The sequence below is a fragment of the Oncorhynchus tshawytscha genome, linkage group LG01 (genome assembly GCF_018296145.1).
Source record: "Oncorhynchus tshawytscha isolate Ot180627B linkage group LG01, Otsh_v2.0, whole genome shotgun sequence".
Classification (NCBI taxonomy): Eukaryota; Metazoa; Chordata; class Actinopteri; order Salmoniformes; family Salmonidae; genus Oncorhynchus; species Oncorhynchus tshawytscha.
This window is the reverse complement of record NC_056429.1, coordinates 56,309,667-56,329,884: the sequence shown is the minus strand read 5'-3', so window position 1 is coordinate 56,329,884 and position 20,218 is coordinate 56,309,667. Positions and strand designations below refer to the sequence as shown.

The window sequence follows — 20,218 nt, the reverse complement described above, 5'->3', positions numbered from 1 at the left end:
CTTAGACCGCTGGGACACTCTGGAGCTTTACCGCAAGAGCCATTTGCTTTCCAAACAGTTTTTCTGCGATTTGTATTTTTAAGTATTGCGATAGGCATGGATGGGTCTCTTCTTTTCACTGACAGTCGCAACTCAACAATAATCTATTTGGTATTTGCAGTGCGCACTACCCAAATTGCGGGCCTTTCTGACTCTAGGCTATGCGATTTTAAAACCAATTTTTATTTAAGAAGCTAGTGAATCGTTTGCGGCCTAATCATGCTTTCTGGTGTAGTAGCCTCTTTAGAAGGATTTGATTTATTTTTGTATAGACCGCTAATTAGGCTAGGCCTATGGTCATTTTGGAAGTTTTAATTCAATTTATTTTAGGGAAAGCTTATCTTCCCCTAGCCTTATGGACATGCCCCTATGCCTTTTAGAATGTGGCAAAAACACAACCAGTCATTGTGTTTCATCTATCAAACAATCACTTAACAAAGGCCTTCCTGTAGACTACGTACACATTCATCCACTCACAAAATAATTTCAGCATCCAAACCAACAGTGCACCAGCAATTTGATGAATGGAAAGAGAGTTACAAAGCACCTACGTGTATTGTAATAACATTCTGCGATTGTCATTGGGCCTACACTTGTAGCCTGAATTGATGCATCCACTGTAATCCATGCGCGCCTCGGTCTCGGCCACTCATTTTACCTTCCCAAAATGTAACTTTTCTCCTCAAACCACAATGCATTTTGGAGCGTATACCACCCAGTTTCCAGTCAATTCGCTAATTTGACCGTAAGGTTAAATAATGGTGTAATAGCCTATCGTTTTTTTGGGCATGTTGTATGCTCACGTTTTACCGGTACGACCTACCCCCACTATTTATTTTGCCGTATGGACCATACCGCCTTACTTTCACCCCTGACTCAAAACCACATGTAACTCTCAGCAAGGGCCTCTCTCACTACCATTAGTACATGATGCCATGCTGTAGGAAATCTTGGCGTCCACTCGGCCTGATGCCAGCCCCTTAACCCCCCCACCCTCCATATCCCTTTGAGTTACAGTAGCAGACTGTAAGATTGAGGTCCTGAACAGTCGTAGGCTGCCGACTCAGTCTGATAAAGTGTCTCTTATGTTATCCCTGGTCTTACAGGCCTCGGCATTCCACTCCAGGCCTGTGGTATGAGAGCCAACGGCTGGCGCTGCTGACAGGCAAGGCTGTTTTTAGCAGGCCGCAGAAGGTCAGTGCCACTGGGGGAAATTGTGAGGGCTATAGATACCAGAAGTGCCCCCCTCTAATTCTCCGTCTCTACTTCCATGGACCCACTGCAGGGGACCGGGGACCGGGTTGGGATTTAGAGCCTGGGGTTCCCTGTAACTCAGCTTATTTTAGCTGCCCATTGGTGTCAGCAGTGGGTTAATGTCTCCAGTAGCCTATTATGTTCTTATTCTCATGGTATTTTATTGATGTCACTGAGAGGTGATCTGGACTGTTAACCTTTTGCATGAGCAGTCAGGCATTCCCAGGGCAGACTCTAGGACTGCTGTGTTCAATATGGGGTGTCAGAGTTATTTTCGCGCTTGTTAGCAGAAACTACCGTAAAACTCATATTTTAAACGTTGAGTCTGAAATGGTTGCCTGTCCCTTTTTGTGTGCAACAGCACACATTTCAGTAAATAAACGTCTGTTTCAAATAGATGCCGGGTCTGAATGAATTGTTTATGAAGTTCCCATGAATTACCCTGAATTATTTACCAGGTTTCATGTTTGATTTGTTACATTAAATCATTCAGTAATTCATCAAAAAAATGATGTAAATCGTAAGTTATCACCAGTAAGCTGCCAACAGCTGAGAACTGCTAGCTAATTGTCAAGCACAAAAACGGTGTGAGTACAGACCCCTAGATCGGGAGATTGCCCTCTAGTGGCAAAAGTTAGAACTGACAAATGCACAGTTAATAAAGGGGAGAATAATTATTCTGTCAAGGAATTATTCGATTTTTTATTTTATAGAGTCATACTAAGACAAAATAAATGTGACAGTGTGTAAATGAAGGAAAGTAAGAAATGTATTAAAATATTGAAAATGAATGCTGAAATGAAACAATTAACTATTCAAATGAGCAAAAGTTGCTTTAAGGAAATAGATGTCTGGCTCTAATAGAAGCCTGTCTCTAATAAGCACCTGTTGTGTTCAAGGATTTAAGCAAATAAATGCCCGGGCTATTAATTGAAGTTTCTAACCCATAGGGTTTCTTCAAGTATGTGGCTTTTGAAATTACACAAACACTTCCTCTGTGTAAATTCGGTGTAGACCCTATTTTCCACTGAACGAAGACCATTCTGGCAAGAGACCTTCTGGATGTTGGTAGTTAGACACCTAAATAAATTCTACTGGAAACGGTAGGTGCGTTTTTAAAAAGAGCTTCCCAAACCTGTTGTTAATGTATGTAAACGTATTGGGTGTACTGTTGAAACTTCAGAATGATCTTGTGAAAAAGCATTTAGAATGTTAAAAGTATTTTGTTGGGGAAAATATGGATGAATCAAATCAGAAGTTCTGTACACAGATGTAGGATCTTAATTTGAGCCCGTTTGTTACAGAGGAAAATAATCCTGCAGCAACGGGAAATTTGAATTATTATGTGGATTATAATTAATGGACATTTTTGTAGGGGTTGAGACATTTTTCATAAGGGAAAATCAAGTTTTAAATGTACTGCATTGCAGGAAAGTTCTGCAACAGGGTGATCAAATTAAGATCCTACATCTGTAGAAAGTGTCATGAAAGTGTCATACTGAAAGGAGGCCCAACACTTGTATCACAGCCTCGCTGGCCTGCTGCGGACAAGATGGAATCTCTTCATCAGATCATGGTTTGATGAAGATTTTGTTCATCATGGGTTTGTCCCATGATCTGATGAAGAGATTCCATCTTGTCCGCAGCTGGCCAGTGAGGCTGTGATACAAGTGTTGGGCCTCCTTTCAGTCAACAGTATATATTACTCTCGGCTGGCAGTCACTCTTTCTTTAGTTGGCTACTGTATTTCTGACTCTCTTTCTGCTGCAGCTCCTCTAATTCTGACTTTCTCTCTCTCTCTCCCTTCAACTCTGACTTTTTTTTCTTTCTTTCTCTTCCTCTCGCTCCCTCTTTTTCTTTATCACAGGCTCTCTCTCTCTCTCTCTGTGCCCCACTTTTCCCTGTGGTTTTTGCCTGGCCCGTAGAACGGGCCCTTCTGTGTGATGTGAGTGCACAGGAGATTTGAGCTGGCATATCAGCCAGCCATTCACCCAGACATCAATGGACCCGAGTCAGGGTGGAGGGTTAATATAGGTTTTGTGAGCCAGTTGGTAATCCACTCCTCACCCTCAATGCCCTTTTGTTTTTTCCTGGTGCCCCTCCATTTCCTGCTATTTGCTTTGTGGGTCCAGTGAAAAACAAACATTTCGATGAACTTGGATTTTGTAGCTAGACTTGGCTTATTTAGTCAGCAGGGGGAAATGCTACTCATGATTGATGGAGAGAGTGTCTTATTGTAGTCCACAATGAAGTAAATAAAACAAATCGGAGCAATACGTGTTGCATGTTTTACTCCACTGACTCCAGTAGCAATGTAATCACTGTGTTGCTATCTCATTTCCTGTGTGCCATTATTAGGGGGGGGGGGCTCAACCCCCATCAAAGTTGCCCATCCCGGCTCTATGCCAATTGTAATAGAGTTGACTTGACGAAATCCCTTAGGGTCCACAGTCAAAATGCATGTGGCGTCTAATGTCTCCTCATTGTTTCACCCTAGCTAAAGTTGTTTTGACAAATAGAGAATAATGGGTTTGAAAGCTGGTCATGGCAGAAATAGGTTTGGAACAGCTGAGGCTTGTGAATGTTACCAGGCCACCTCAGGTGAACCTCTAGCCAAGGAGAGCGCCTAATCTACAGCTAAGCTCTGAGGCGAGAGGTCAAAGGTGGCCCTGGGCCCTTCCTGTGAAGCAAGGCGGCTGATCTGAGTCATCAACCACGCAGCTGGCCCCAGTGGCAGTGGCATCATCGTCACGGCAACCTTTGCTTATACTGTATGTCAAGACACTCTGCAACAGCCTCGTCTGCCAATTAGAGCTGGCATTTGTGGAGGAAGGGCCATTGCCAATGCCAGGCCCCGCCAGCCAGAGAGAACATGGGGAGGGAGAGAGAGACACAGTGCAGCTGTCTTTTACAGAAGAGCTGGCCAACACAGGCCACACCCTCGACCCCTCGAGCACAAAATATCAACACTTCAATTTTATTTATGTTTGATATAAAGTACGTTGTTACTTTGCCTTACTCCAATTTGGTTTATTTCTGACTTTCTTGATTTTAACTCTCCATGTAAGTCATTGAGAACAAATTTTAGCCTGTGTTTTCCTGATGAATGGCCAGTGCCTACCTAATCTAACCTCAGTCTCAAGGGGTACCCACAGAAAGTTAATGAGTGGTGCTGGTAGAACTTGAGTAGTCTCATTAACAGTGTGGGCGGAGAGCCCAGCTATAGGACCCAGCCAGGCCCCGTCTCCAGTGGGAGATCTTACACCCATCCAATGACTCAGACAGCCCGGGTCACAATGGACCAAAATAAGTGGCAGGGAGGGTGTCAGTTTGCTTTGATCCTGCCCATCTCTCCCTCGCGCTCTCTCTCTCTCTCTCTCTCTCTCTCCCTCTCTCTCTCCCTCACTCTCTCTCTCCCTCACTCTCTCTCTCCCTCGCTCTCTCTCTCCCTCGCTCTCTCTCTCCCTCGCTCTCTCTCTCTCCCTCGCTCTCTCTCTCCCTCGCTCTCTCTCTCTCTCTCCCTCTCTCCCCTCGCTCTCTCTCTCTCCTCTCCCTCTCTCTCGCGCTCGCTCTCTCTCTCCTCGCTCTCTCTCTCTCCCTCGCTCTCTCTCTCCCCTCGCTCTCTCTCTCCCTCTCTCTCCTCTCTCTCCCTCGCTCTCTCTCTCTCCCTCGCTCTCTCTCTCTCCCTCGCTCTCTCTCTCTCCCTCGCTCTCTCTCTCCTCTCTCTCTCTCTCTCTCTCTCCCTCGCTCTCTCTCTCCCTCGCTCTCGCTCGCTCGCTCTCTCTCTCTCCCCTCCCTCTCTCTCTCTCTCTCTCCCCTCGCTCTCTCTCACGCCCCCTCGCTCTCTCTCGCGCGCTCTCTCTCTCTCTCTCGCTCTCTCTCTCTCTCTCTCGCGCTCTCTCTCTCGCGCTCTCTCTCGCGCGCTCTCTCTCTCTCGCTCTCTCTCTCGCGCGCTCTCTCTCTCTCGCGCTCTCTCTCTCTCGCGCTCTCTCTCTCGCGCTCTCTCTCTCGCGCTCTCTCTCGCGCTCTCTCTCTCGCGCTCTCTCTCCCTCGCGCTCTCTCTCTCTCGCTCGCGCTCTCTCTCTCTCTCTCCCGCGCTTTCTGTGTGTCTGAGAGACCCTGCTGCCACAATGCACCACAGTTGTGGGATTTATTCCCTCAGACTAATGTCCGCACAAGCACTGAATACTGTTTGATTTATCACAAAACATTTTGAGGGGTTTGATCAGAAAAACACTTTGAAAGGAAACTATTGTAGTTGCACTAAAACACTGAGGCTTTTTAGTCTCTGTTTCTAATTATTATTTTAATCATGGCCTTTTATATAGCAAAGGGTAAATTAAATTAATAAGCCCCTGACAATCATCCTGGATCCTGTCATTAATGATGACTGCTATCATTATTTTCCCCTCAATATTAATGTGACAAGCCACATGGACACAATGTCTAGGAGCTCCAGTCATACACTATGAATGGCCCAGGAACAACTCTTAAACACACTGTGTTATAAACCACCCTGATTCAGCAGTGGTGTTTGGCAGTAGAATAGAAAGTCAGTTTTACTAAATGGATTTTGATTTTGCGAGTCAATTAATGTGACATGAATGGCTATTGAAAGCCTTTGAAGGGGCCTTTTAGAATGTTGTTGTATCAGTGACACATCTGTCCAACATACTGTACACCAGGAATGTCATTATTACTTCCGTTCGCACACAGAAGATTGTCATCGGTTCCTGTCTCAATGGTCAGTTTCCTTTGCGATACTCAGGACTCCCCGCTAAATACAGAAGCAGGGCCATAAATCGGAAGCTGATAGGCAACCTGGTGCAAGATGCCAGACACCAGATACCACTGTATGAAAGGAGTTGATATTATGTAACACTGCTGTCTGGGCCTTACACAGACCACACAGTGGCAGAGAAGCAGTGGATTAGGAGGGAGGGAGTGAGGGAGGAGAAACAAGGAAGGGGGAGGGAGGGAGGGAGAGGAAACAAGGAAGGGGGAGGGAGGGAGAGAGGAGAAACAAGGAAGGGGGAGGGAGGGAGAGAGGAGAAACAGGGAGGGGGGGAGGGAGGGAGGGAGGGAGGAAACAAGGAAGGGGGGAGGGAGGGAGAGGAAACAAGGAAGGGGGGAGAGAGGGGGAGAGGGAAGGAACAGGGGGAGGGAACGTGGAGGGAACAGGGAGCAGGGAGAGGGAGGGAACAGGGAGCAGGAGAGAGGGAGGGAACAGGGAGCAGGAGAGAGGGAGGGAACAAGGAGGGAGGGAAGAGGGAGGGAACAAGGAGGGAGGGAAAGAGGGAGGGAACCAGGAGGGAGGGAACCAGGAGGGAGGGAACCAGGAGGGAGGGAACCAGGAGGGAGGGGGAACCAGGAGGGAGGGAACAAGGAGGGAGGAACAAGGAGGGAGGGGGAGAGGGAGGGAACAGGGAGGGAGGGAACAGGGAGGGGGGAGAGAGGGAGGGAACAAGGAGGGAGGGAACAAGGAGGGAAGAGGGAGGGAACAGGGAGGGAGGGGGGGGGAGAGGGAGGGGGGGGAGAGGGAGGGAACAGGGAGGGGGAGGGGGAGAGAGGGAGGGAACAGGGAGGGGGAGAGAGGGAGGGAACAGGGAGGGAACAGGGAGGGAGGGAACAGGGAGAGAGGGAGGGAACAGGAGGGGGCGAGAGGGAGGGAACAGGGAGGGGGAGAGAGGGAGGGAACAGGGAGGGGGGAGAGGGAGGGGTGGAACAGGGAGGGGGGGAGAGAGAGGGAGGGAACAGGGAGTGGAGAGAGGGAGGGAACAGGGAGTGGAGAGAGGGAGGGAACAGGGGGAAGAGATGTGAGATACACGAGGAAGCAGATTTGGCCGATAACATCACTGTAGACAATTTAAAATCCAGATAATCTTTTTCAATAAAACAGTTTGTTGCAGTTCCATTTCAATGTGACATTGAATGCATTTCTTTCATGCACAAAGCTGAGCAGCGGATTAAGTTATGATATTTCACTCTTTTTAAGTATAGAAGAAGGATATGCTAGAGAAAGTTTAAACAAAAGGAAAACGTTTGTTAAAAGCAACAAAGTTAGTAAGCTTAAACATTTTCTTATCAAGAGGGATTATTTCCTTAAAAGAGAAGCAACTTGCAATATTAAATCTTAAACTTCTGTCGCTTTTGCCAAAGTTTTGTTGTTCATTTCTTGGGTGCGGCAGTGCCCCGGGGGGTTGTTGGGTTGTTGACATTAAAACCAGTAGATAGTTTTTTTAAAACGATGGCGCCCAGAAGTATTTGAATTTGAAGTGTGCCATATTACTGAATCGGGCTGAATGGCACTAAACAAAAAAAACTGTTACAGGATCATGGTGAAAGTGGCTGTTACAGGATCATGGTGAAAGTGGCTGTTACAGGATCATGGTCGATGTAGTCCTTTTCTTCCTGCCTGAGAGAGGGTCAACCAGGAGCCGCCTCGCAGCCTGCCGCCTCGCAGCCTGCCGCCTCGCAGCCTGCCGCCTCGCAGCCTGCCGGCTCGCAGCCTGCCGCCTCGCAGCCTGCCGCCTCGCGATTGGTCTGTGTCAGCACGTGGTCCTGTATGACGACAAATGTAGTAGTCGGAAATGGATCACTGTTTAATTAAATATTTCGATTTTGTAGCGAACTTTGAAATAATTCACAGTGGGGATCGAACTTGATCATAATAAACACATTTTAGAGGCCAAAACGGCCATCTTTCCGCACCGCTAGGTTGCTACGCAGTAGCCGACCAGCAGAGCTTGTGACTTTACACTCCAGACTGGACGCTGGTGGCCTGGTTATTTCTCAAAACGCACAGCTGAAAAGCCCACCTGCATTTAACTGATTTAGTGGAGAAATGTCAACAACACACTCACAGGTTTGCAACAATGCATGATCACTCAATTTGACTTCTTAAGGTGATCGTTATAGAATAACTTCAAAAATAAAGCCAAAGCAATTTTTTTTTAATGGTTTTGATGTTCCATCTCTGTCAGAACAGTTCTTTGTCAATGACTTGACTGAGTTGAACAGGCAATCTACAGTTTGAGAAATAACAAACAGCTTGAGGGATGGGGTTAGAGAAATGTAACCTCTCTCAAATTCATAGACAAAGCTATGGATGCAAAGACTGACAATCGAAAATGACATTTTTAGCCATGCTTTGACGCTACACAGCGTTTCTTTGTAGCAATCACAAAAAACAAGCTTATATGTTGGGTTCTGATGGGGGTACGGCAGTTGTACTGAGCTCATGAGGCATTTCCTAAGTCATTTATTTTGGAATCAATGGCTATACACTGAGTATATGAAACATTAGGAGCATCGTTCTAATATTTAGTCGCATCCCCCTCTTTTGCCCTCAGAACAGCCTCAGTTTGTCGGGGCACAGACTCTACATTGTGTTGAAAGCGTTCCACAGGGATGCTGGCTCGTGTTGACGCCAATGTTTCCCACATTTGTATCAAGTTGGCTGGCTGTGTCCTTTGGGTGGTGGACCATTCTTGATACACACGGGAAAGTGTTGAGCGTGAAAAACCCAGCAGCGTTGCAGTTCTCGACACAAACCGGTGCGCCTGGCACCTACTACCATACCCCGTTCAAAGGCACTTAAATCTTGCCCATTCACCCTCTGAATGGCACACATACGCAATCCATGTCTCAATTGTCTCGAAGGCTTAAAAATCCTTCTTTAACCCGTCTCCTCCCCTTCATCCACACTGATTGAAGGTGGATTTAACATGTGACATCAATAAGGGATCATAGCTTTCACCTGGTCAGTCTGTCATGGAAAGAGTAGGTGTTCTTAATGTTTTGCACACTCAGTGTATATCATTCATTTAACAGTCCATAAATGGTTGTACATGTAGCAATCACAGATGCTAAACCCTTTTAATGCTAAAGTTTGCTTAGCTTTTGAAATCTTCAGTGTCTCGCACTTCTCTGTGAAGTCAGTTCCCATTCATCTCATTCTAATTATCACTTAGGCCTAAATTAATGAAGGGTGTCTCTGTCTACAGCCGACTCACTCTCTTCACTTATGGTGCATGTTAACTGAAGATGATGTGGGCGATGATACTACGGAAAGCCATTCATTTTCAGTGGAGGAGAAGCGAAGTGGCCAGGGGACTGTTGGGTGTAGTGTATTTCAGGTTTCGAAAGGGTTCTGAAGTTTGAAATTTCAAAGTGGAAATTACAGACTTGATTTTCCCTTACAAAAAATGTATCGACCCCATTAATTCTAATCCACATTATAATTAGCATTTCCTGTTGCTGCAGGATAATTTTTTTCTGTAGCAAACTGGCTCAAATGAAGATCCTACGTATGTACCTAGCACCAGATCTTCCATTATATTGACAAGATAGTCGAGTGATCGCTCTAACAATGGAAATGCATGTCCTCAAAGATGGAAGGAAGGCAGTAGGAGGCGAGATCAGGTAGGACCGGTATAGCCAATGAGAGGGCATATACAGATGTAGGATCTTAATTTGATCACGCTTTTGTTGCTGAAAATTTTCCGGCTCACTGGGAAATGCAAATTGTGGTGTATTAAAAGTAAAAAGGCTTCTAAAGTTCGTAATTTCCACATTAAAATGTCAGACTTGATGTGCCCTAAGGAACATTTTGATCAATCCCTACAAAAATGTGTATTAATTATAATTCACATTTTATGTTGCTGCAGGAATATTTTCCTGCTGTGAGAAGCAGGGTCAAATTAAGATCCTATATCTTCGCCCCTTCTCTTCTAGCACCCACATAAGGGTGAAGCTAGTATGGCTATCCGAATTATCGCGGATTGTGAAAATCCCCCATTAGGCTACTATGATTAAAGTGCATGCGGACCCTATTGTTGAGATGTCATTACGTGGCGTATGCTATTGTACCTGTAGACTTAGTCATTGTGCTAATGCTAGTTAGCATTGGCTCATGAAACTACCTTCAACGTCCTTCATACTGCATGTCGATATTGAAAAATGGTATCCCTAAATTCATTTTTCTAGCCACCGTGCTTCTACATCTGCATTGCTTGCTGATTGGGGTTTTAGGCTGGGTTTCTGTATAGTACTTTGTGACATCGGCTGATGTAAAAAGGGCTTAATAAATACATTTGATTAATTTGACTCTGGGCAAGTAGTAAAGTACCAGAATCTCGCAGACTCCCTTTATTAACAGTAATAATGAATAAGCCACACTGACTTTCAATATCCTCTCAGGGGATTTAATGTAGTCAGTTCGATTTTATTTTATGAACTCTCTCTCTTTCTCTTTCCTCTCTTCCTGAATCGCAGAAATGATTGAGGAAAGATGAAAGTAAATAAGAAATGCCATCCAGTTTGAACAGGAAGCAGCTTATTACTATATACTACTCTTGGGAGTGAAAGACCAGGGTAAAAGACTGCGCTGAGCTAAGGGTTTTTAGCATGGGGGATATTTTGGGCGACGGAGACATGAATCGCTTCACGCATATTGGTGTCTACTGATGAACGGATCGTCCACTTTCAGTCTTCCACACCTATAACATACTGTGCTACAATTGAGAAAATGACAGAATGTTCCTGGTGGTAGGTTATATATTTTCTCATGTTTCATGAGCTGAAATAAAAGATCACAGAAATGTTCCAAATGCACAAAAAGCTTATTTCTCACCCTGTTAGGGAGCATTTGTCCTTTGCCAAGATATGCCACACCTGTCAGGTGGTTGGATTATCAAGAAGCTGATTAAACACTCTTAAAATGTGCAGTTTTGCCACACATCACAATGCTACAGATGTCTCAAGTTTTGAGGGAGAGAATTTAATGTTAGTTTAATCTACCATAAGCCGCCTCCAACGTCGTTTTAGAGAATTTGGCAGTGCATCCAACCGGCCATTATAACCACAGACCACGTGTAACCACACTAGCCCAGGACCTCCACATCTGGCTTCTTCACCTGCAGGATTGTCTGAGACCAGCCCCCCGGACAGCTGATTAAAATGTGGGTTTGCACAGCTGAATAATTTCTGCACAAGCTCATGGGCAGGCATAAGCTACGGACAACAAACACAATTGCATTTTATCAATGCATTTTTTTGAATGCACAGAGATACCATGACGAAATCCTGAGATTGTCGTGCCATTCTTCTGCCGCCATCACCTCATGTGTCAGCATGATAATGCACAGCCCCATGTCGCAAGGATCTGTCTACAATTCCTGGAATCTGAAAATGTCCCAGGTCTTCCATGGCCTGCATACTCACCAGACATGTCACCCATTAAGCGTGTTTGGGATGCTCTGGGTCAACGTGTACAACAGCATGTTCCAGTTCCTGCTAATATCCAGCAACTTTGCACAGTCATTGAAGATGAGTGGGACAACATTCCACATTCAACAGCCTGATCAACTCTATGTGAAGGAGATGTGTCGTGCTGCATGAGTCAAATGGTGGTCACACCAGATACTGACTGGTTTTCTGATCCAAGCCTCTACCTTTTTTTATCTGTGACCAACAGATGTGTATCTGCTTCCCAATCATGTGAAATCCATACATTAGGACCTAATGAATTTATTTAATTTGACTGATTTTCTTGTATGACCTGTACAATCTTTGAAATTGTTGCAGATTGCGTTTATTTTTGTTCTGTGTAAATTGTTGCCAGTAACACAGTTAGTCATTAACCCTCTAGATAACATGTAAACAGCCAAACCAGCTCTGCTAGGGCGAGTAAAATGTTCAGAGTGAGGTGTTCTCTCATTTGCGTCTGGAAGTAGCTAGCCAACTTTAGCCAGTTAGCTTGGGTGCTTGACTGCCGTCGTGAGGTCAGAACTCTCAGATCAACCCTACTCCTCGTCAGTGTGTGCTCTGAATGCTCCGAACTCAGATCAACCCTACTCCTCGTCAGTGTGCGCTCTGAATGCTCCGAACTCTCAGATCAACCCTACTCCTCGTCAGTGTGCGCTCTGAATGCTCCAAACTCTCAGATCAACCCTACTCCTCGTCAGTGTGCGCTCTGAATGTTCCGAACTCTCAGATCAACCCTACTCCTCGTCAGTGTGCACTCTGAATGCTCCAAGAGCGAAATGCTCATAATTTACAAACGGGCAATCTGACAACGCTCTGAGCGCACTTTGACACACTGGGGGCAATTTACGAACGCACCCTATGATTTGATGTTGACCATTGAGTGTCCATTGTTGAAGGGAATTATGATTGTTGACCATTGTGTGTGTGTGTGTGTGTGTGTGTGCTGACCATCCACAGATCACCCCTGGGAGCAAGGCACAGCAGGGCAACCTGGTCCAGGGTGACATCATTGTGGCCATCGATGGCGTCAGCACTGAGGGCATGACCCACCTGGAGGCCCAGAACAAGATCAAGTGTGCCAGCTTTAACCTGGCCCTGACCATGCAGAAGTACGTACCACGCACAAGCACACACACTCGCATGCACACGCACAGAATAAAGAGTCTCTCTGTGCCCCTCTCCACCTTTCTGTGAGGGCCAACTCTTTAATAGTGGTCTAATTGAAGATTAGACAGATTAGGTGTCATTTTTTAGAAAGGAACAAGGGACAGTGACGGAGTGGGCTGCCTCTTATCCCTGTCTGGATGGACAGACCTGGAGCCTATTTTAGAGGTAGAGATGTGGCTTCACTGTCATCTGAGGACTGAGGAGCGAGGGAATGGATGGAGGGAGGGAACATAAATGATGATATTTTCACACCTGTCCTGGCTAAAACTAGAGAACCAAAGATAGCTTTCGTATACTTTTATCACAGGACAAGCACAAATACGATGTCACTTTTCTTGCTCTGTATTGTATTTTATTTGTACGGTATTTTGTCCATACAAATAACCAGAAGTGCACTCAGTGAATGTTTATCAATGTTACTATATGAAAAGCTAATCGGTGTAACAATATTATAAGCAAGCAGCATATGTCTCTGGACCATGCTTGAATTTATTAGTTTGGAATAAATGCTTATGTACAGACCCATATCTCATGACCAAACCTAAGGCAAGACGAATCACGAACCCTAATCTGTCTGCAAATTCTGTGTTTACTCTGTCACACACAAACAGGAGAGTTAGAGCAGTTGACAGCTCTCGTCGTCCTTCACATTGGCTCATGTCGTATTTTCATTAATTTTAATCTGCTTTGCTGCAAGGCATGACTCCTGCTGAATCATCCCCAGCCATTGATCTACAGCAAACACAGGGGATGCCTTCAATTACTCACACACGCACGCCTTCACACACAATCTCGACTCCCAAGGTTTCAGAGACTAGATAAAGTGATCATGGGGAAAAAAAGCATCTCAATAGTTCATGTGTGATATGAACGCTTCCTATATCAAATGATTAGCAAATGATTAAATACAGCTTGGAAAATTTCAGAAAAATGATGTCATGGATTTCGAAGCTTCTGATAGGCTAATTGACATCATTTGAGTCATTTGAGTCAATTGAAGGTGTACATGTGGATGTATTTCAAGGCCTACCTTCAAACTCAGTGCCTCTTTGCTTGACATCATGGGAAAATCAAAAGAAATCAGCCAAGACCTCAGAAAAAGAATTGTAGACCTCCACAAGTCTGGTTCATTCTTGGGAGCAATTTCCAAACGCCTGAAGGTACCACGTTCATCTGTACAAACAATAGTATGCAAGTATAAACACCATGGGACCATTCAGCCGTCATACCGCTCAGGAAGGAGACGCGTTCTGTCTCCTAGAGATGAATGTACTTTGGTGCAAAAAGTGCAAAAGAACACAGCAAAGGACCTTGTGAAGATGCTGGAGGAAACGGGTACAAAAGTATCTATATCCACAGTAAAACAAGTCCTATATCAACATAACCTGAAAGGCTTCTCAGCATGGAAGAAACCACTGCTCCAAAACCGCCACAAAAAAGCCAGACTACGGTTTGCAACTGCCCATGGGGACAAAGATCATACTTTTTGGAGAAATATCCTCTGTTTCTGGTGAAACAAAAATAGAACTGTTTGGCCATAATGACCATTGTTATGTTTGGAGGAAAAAGGGGGAGGCTTGCAAGCCGAAGAACCTCACCTCAACCGTGAAGCACGGGGGTGGCAGCATCATGTTGTGGGGTTGCTTTGCTGCAGGAGGGACTGGTGCACTTCACAAAATATATGGCATCATGAGGGAAGGAAAATTATGTGCATATATTGAAGCAACATCTCAAGACATCAGACAAGTTAAAGGTTGGTCACAAATGGCTCTTCCAAATGGACAATGACCCCAAGCATACTTCCAAAGTTGTGGCAAAATGGCTTAAGGACAACAAAGTCTAGGTATTGGAGTGGCCATCACAAAGCCCTGACCTCAATCCTATAGAAAACTTTCTCAACTTGCCTACCTGCTTAAATAAAGGTGAAATAAAAAAAAATGTACTTCTGAACATTTCTGCTGTTTTGTGTACTTTTCTTTAAGCTGATCCTAACTTTGTTTTGTGCATAACGTGTACATTATAACAAGTCAGAGACACATCAGAATTCGGCATAGACTTGAACCAAGATTCAGTAATAATCCGAAATATGTCCACTTTGGTTTGAGAAGCCAGAGTTACAAATAAAAATAATTTTTGAAATCGAACTTCTTGCACTTACATGAGTCAGCCAGGCTGTAGCTGCGGGATTTCAGATCAGACGGAATCTCTAAAACAACCATTTAATGTTAAGTAGATACAGTAGGACTGTACCTACTTAAGATTTCCCAGAACTGTACCATTAGCCTATGCCTCTAACGGGAACGAGAGTTAAAACAAGAGTGAATGAGGGTTACCTGTTGTGGACCAGGACTGAAATCCCATAACATTTTTAGTACATTTGCAATGTTAGAACTCAGCATGTTTGCTGATCCAAGTCTCTTTGTTACCTGTTTGTACCGCATTGCATCACTCAGGTCAGTGGCGAAAGCATGTCAGGTCTCACTTCTTAGTCCCTACTGACTTTCTACCTCTCTATTTTGGGAGATTTTTTTTGTTTGTTTGTTCACCTCAGATCCCAGTCATTGCCTGTCAGTTTATGTTCCATTCTGACACTCGGGGTAGCCACAAAAACAAATGGCCTGCACTATGCTTTGTATGTGAAATTTTACTTCAAATGGCATATGCAGTGGACAGGAAAAGGAAAAACTAGTGAGTCATTTAAGGGTCACACTCCCAGCCGTCTGTGTACTGTGGCTGGTGTCAGAATCAGGCTGCTCTCTGTAGCAGTTTTTGACACGTTCCTAATATTGAGTTGCACCCCCCCGCCCTCAGAACAGCCTCAGCTGCCCCCCACCACCACCACCCCATCACAACCACCCCAACCTCCCTCCGCTCATCTCCTGTGTGTTTCCACATGCTGTTTTTCATCAGCCGTCTGTTTGTTATAAAACGGGGAGTAGGCTGGATCGATGACGTGCCTGTCCTCCCACTGAGTGATTGATACGAGAGGAGGCCCTCCTGCCGTGCCTTTGCAGAGCATGTCATTGTCTCTATCACCTCTCCTCTTCCTTTCTTCTCTGTTTTCCCAAGAAACACATGTACTCTTAATTTGTTTTTCTTTTGCCGAATCCCCCCCCCCATTACAGAGACCATGTTTTAAAAAATGGGTTGAAAACAACACTCACCAGAAAACAGGGAAGAAGACTGCTGGGATAAGAGGGTGTAGTGGATGGAGTTGGAAATGACCTCTGCTTGTATAATGTGTGGAGATGTGAGAGTAGTGTAACATCTGCGTGCTGTACCCGTTGGGTGTGTGAGCATTGAAGGTGGAGTGGGACCAGAGGACTTACCGAGGGTGGAGAGTGCACCAGAGGAGGGGGGTCCACAGCGGAGCGGAAGCAACCAGAGGCGAGCAGTGGGAGGCGAGTTACAAGTGGATCGGGAATTCAATGAGGCCTTTGGGAAGAAGGGCTTACATTTTATGCACTTAAACGTCCGAAGCCTACTACCGAAGATCGATGAGATACTCCTGTTGGGTTGCAAATCAGAGATGGGTGTCTTTATGTTTTACTGAGACATGGTTGGATTCATCGGTTTGTGACTTTGAGAAATTGAGATGGGTAATTACTCTGTTGTCAGGAATGATCGGAATCGGAACAGTGGGGGAATATGTGCGTTTGTAAGATCAGACATAGCTTTTAACGTCAGATCGGATTTAAACTCTGATCTGGAGATTGTCTGGCTGGATATCTGCCTTCCCAAAACCAAGCCGATTTTGTTGGGGGTGTGTTAAAGGCCGCCCAAGCAGAATGCATTCTATGAAGGTCTTGAAATTGTGTTGTCAAACTGTAATGATTCACTGTTGAAGGAAATAATTTTGTTAGGGGATTTCAATACTGATGTCTGCAAAAAGAAAAGCCCAACCCACAATGTATTTATGCACTTTTGTAGATGACTTGCTCTGACCCAAATGATAAAAGATCCCACCAGGGTATGTGAAACAGTGCAAAGTACAATTGACATAATATTGGTGTCTGATTAATCTAAAATATCGCAGGGTGGAGTAATAGTCTATGGAATCGGTGGTCATTTTATTCCATTTTGCACAAGGAGGATTTTTAAAGATATTTTTAAGTGTCACAAAACCGTTAGAATCTGAGGACTCAAAAAATGCTGTGTAGAAAAGTTTAGGGAGGAAGTGGGTAAAATTGACTGGTCACCTGTGCTAGATAGTGTATGGGTAGACAGTGCCTGAGAAGCCTTTAAATGTAGATTCCTTGATGTGGTGAATGTGATGGCTCCCATTAGACAGGTCAGGGTAAAGCAGAGATCTTGCCCTTGGTTTAATAATGAGATTCTAGAATCTATCCAAGCAAGGAATAAGGCCTTTAAGAACTCTCAAGAGCAGCATGATTTTGTCCTATATAAACGTCACAGAAATGAAGCACAGAGCAGGATGGATGAAGTTAAGAGGGGTTACTTTGCTGAGAAAATAATTGAAAACAAAAATGACCCTAAAAAGCTTTGAAAATCATTTAAGAAACTAGGCTGTAGTAGTACTACCAAAAACAAACAAAACAGTATTGGACTGAACATCAAAAGTGAGATGGTATATAAAAAAGCAGAGGTTGCCAATGAATTCAACTCTTTACATTTTATTTTTTTAATTTTTTAAACTTCTGTTGCCAGCAAGCTGGTTAGCAAGCTGCCCACCAGTTCTGGTCTGTATGGAAGCAACCAAGTCAAGAAGTATTGTGTAGAGTTAGGGGTTCAGCCAAACTCTTTTTCTTTTACAAAGGTAGCAACGGACCAAAATAGTCAGAATGCTGGCAGATCTTAAATGCTTCAAAGCCACTAATGGATTCTGCTGAGCAAATTGTCCCTTGTATTACCCATATTGTTAATCTCTCTCTTGAACAAGGCATCTTTTCCAGGGACATGAAACAAGCTAAAGTTATACCTCTGTATAAGAAGGGAATAAAGTCTGACCCTGGGAATTATAGGCCTGTGTCTATCCTCTGTGTAACATCAAAGATCCTGGAGAGAATTGTACATGAGCAAATGTATGAATATGTTAACAAGCAGGGTCTAATTTATGATTTTCAGTCGGGTTTTAGAAAAACATACTCCACTGAATCATGTCTACTTTACTTGACTGACTTCATCAGGAAAGAGATTGATGAGGGAAATCTGTGTGGAATGGTACTGCTTGACCTACAGAAGGCCTTTGATACAGTTAACCACTGTCTCATAATCTCCAAACTGGAGGCACTGGGGTTAAGCAGTATCCCTCTAGGCTGGGTAAGGTCCTATTTATCAGGAAGGGAGCAAGTAGTAGAGGTAAATAGTTCACTGTCTCAGGCTAAACCAATGAGTTGTGGCGCTCCGCAGGGGAGCGTGCTTGGGCCTCTGCTGTTTTTATTGTATATTAATGATATGAAAGATGCTTGTTCTTGCAATCTTTTTCTTTATGCGCATGACTCTACACTTCTGGTGTCTCACAAAAGTAAAACTACATCTGAAATCAGAGTGGAGTTAGGGGTGGGAGGTGCTGACTACTAAAACCTCTGTTAGCTACTTGGGATGTATCCTTGATGGAAGCTTGGGAGGTGTGAGCATGGCCAATATGGTGCTAGGGAAGGTTAATGCCAGAACTAAGTTTTTGGCTAGAAAGTCCAAGCTGCTTGATAAGGACTCCATGAAAGTGCTAGCTACTGCCTTTATTCAATGCCATTTTGACTATGCTAGTACTTCCTGGTTTGGTGGATTATCTAAACTTATGAAGGGGAAGCTCAAAATAGCCCAGAATAAGTTGATCAGGGTAGTATTGAAGGTGAGTCCACGTACTCACATAGGCTGGAGCTGCTTTCAGGAACTAAACTGGCTGCCTGTTGAGGCTAGGGTGTCCCAGATTAGACTAGTTTTGGTTTACAGGAGTATTTATGGTCCTGCGCCCAGATATCGAAGTGATTTACTTTCCTCGTGTTAGGGATGCACACAATCACAGCACCAGATCAGGTGTTGCTGATGTGTGCTTATACAGGTTCAGGAGTAATGCTGGGAAAGGAACTTTCTTGTGTACTGGAGCCTCAGAATGGAATGAGTTGCCTCTGCCTATAAAAACAATGTCCTCTCTGGGCAGCTTAAAAAAATTAAGTAAAAATATGTTTGTCTTCTGTGCCCATATGAATAACCCCTATGATGTAACTGGAATGATGAGATAGTTCTTCTTCTCTGTTTTTGTTTTATTATTTCACTGCTGTACTGTGTTCGATCTTGTCTAGCCATCTTGTCTCAAGAGGACCACAATGGAAATAAGTCCCAGACTTTATTGTGTGTTATCCTCTACGATTTTATTCATGGACATGTATGGCTTAAGTTTTATGTGTGCTTGTTTTTTTTTTTAAATGGTCGAATTAATAAACTAAACTAAAAACCAGTGGCAGCGGAGACTAAGAGAAGAGTGAAAAGAGTGTGAAGGGGTCTGGAGCCATGCAGTCATGAAGCATCTATAAAAGATGTGCACTAAGTGTCAGAGGAACCAGTAAAAATCAATGAATGTTCTAAAGAAGTATTTTGCATTGTTTCTATTCTCAAAGCATTTTTTCAATGGGTTTTTTCACCAATCATACACTTCTCACACAAGATTTACAGTATGTTGTGTGTAAAGATTTTTTAATATATTTTTTAAGTTGTGAAATGTTTATACGACCCCCTTTCAAACAGTCCCATTTTTACTACTTTCTTGCCAGGATAAGCATGAGCCTCACGTGCTCATGCTGGCACAATTGCAACAAAAAAAGTCATATTTCACAGGTAAGAAAATATTTACAGATTGTATAAGTCAAAAGCTAGGACACACCTACTCATTCCAGAGTTTTGTTATTTTTACTATTTTCTACATTGTAGAATAATAGGGAAGACATCAAAACTATGCAATAACACATATGGCATCATGTAGTAACCAAAAAAGTGTAAAAACAAATCAAAATATATTTTATATTTGAGATTCTTCAAATTAGCCAACCTTAGCCTTGACAGCTTTGCACACTTTTGGCATTCTCTCAAGCAGCTTCATGAGGTAGTCACCTGGAATGGAAAAACATGAACAAAGCCAAAAACACCCAAATGCGTCATTTTAGAAACTGCAAGGCTCTCAGTATATAGTGATGCAGGCCTTTAGATGTTGTACACATGAAAAAGTCATTCCGAACTTTATCCGCAACGTTATATTCCATTTTGTTGAGACTCAAGCAATACCTCTTCCTCCATTCTTATACATGTAACTGCCAAAATAAAATAAATAATTGAGGAAATGACGGATACAAAGTATATTGAAAGCATGGGGTGCTTCCACACAGGAAGTTCCAGACACTTGTAGAATCTATACCAAGGCACATTGAAGCTGATATGGCGGCTCGTGGTGTCCCAGCACCCTATTTTATGTTGATGTTTCTTTTATTTTGAGTTATATGTAGCAGCAGGCTACAGCAAAATGGAACAGCTGGAT

The 20,218-nt window shown here is 44.0% G+C and overlaps 1 protein-coding gene across 1 annotated transcript in view; it reads left to right on the top strand.

Moving 5' to 3' along the window:
* Positions 1–20,218, top strand: part of LOC112260745 (LIM domain-binding protein 3) — a 71,885-nt gene that overhangs the window by 7,208 nt on the left and 44,459 nt on the right. The window contains exon 2 of the mRNA XM_042328177.1: positions 12,520–12,671. Coding sequence (XP_042184111.1) covers positions 12,520–12,671 — 152 coding nt within the window. The remainder of the gene's footprint in view (positions 1–12,519; positions 12,672–20,218) is intronic.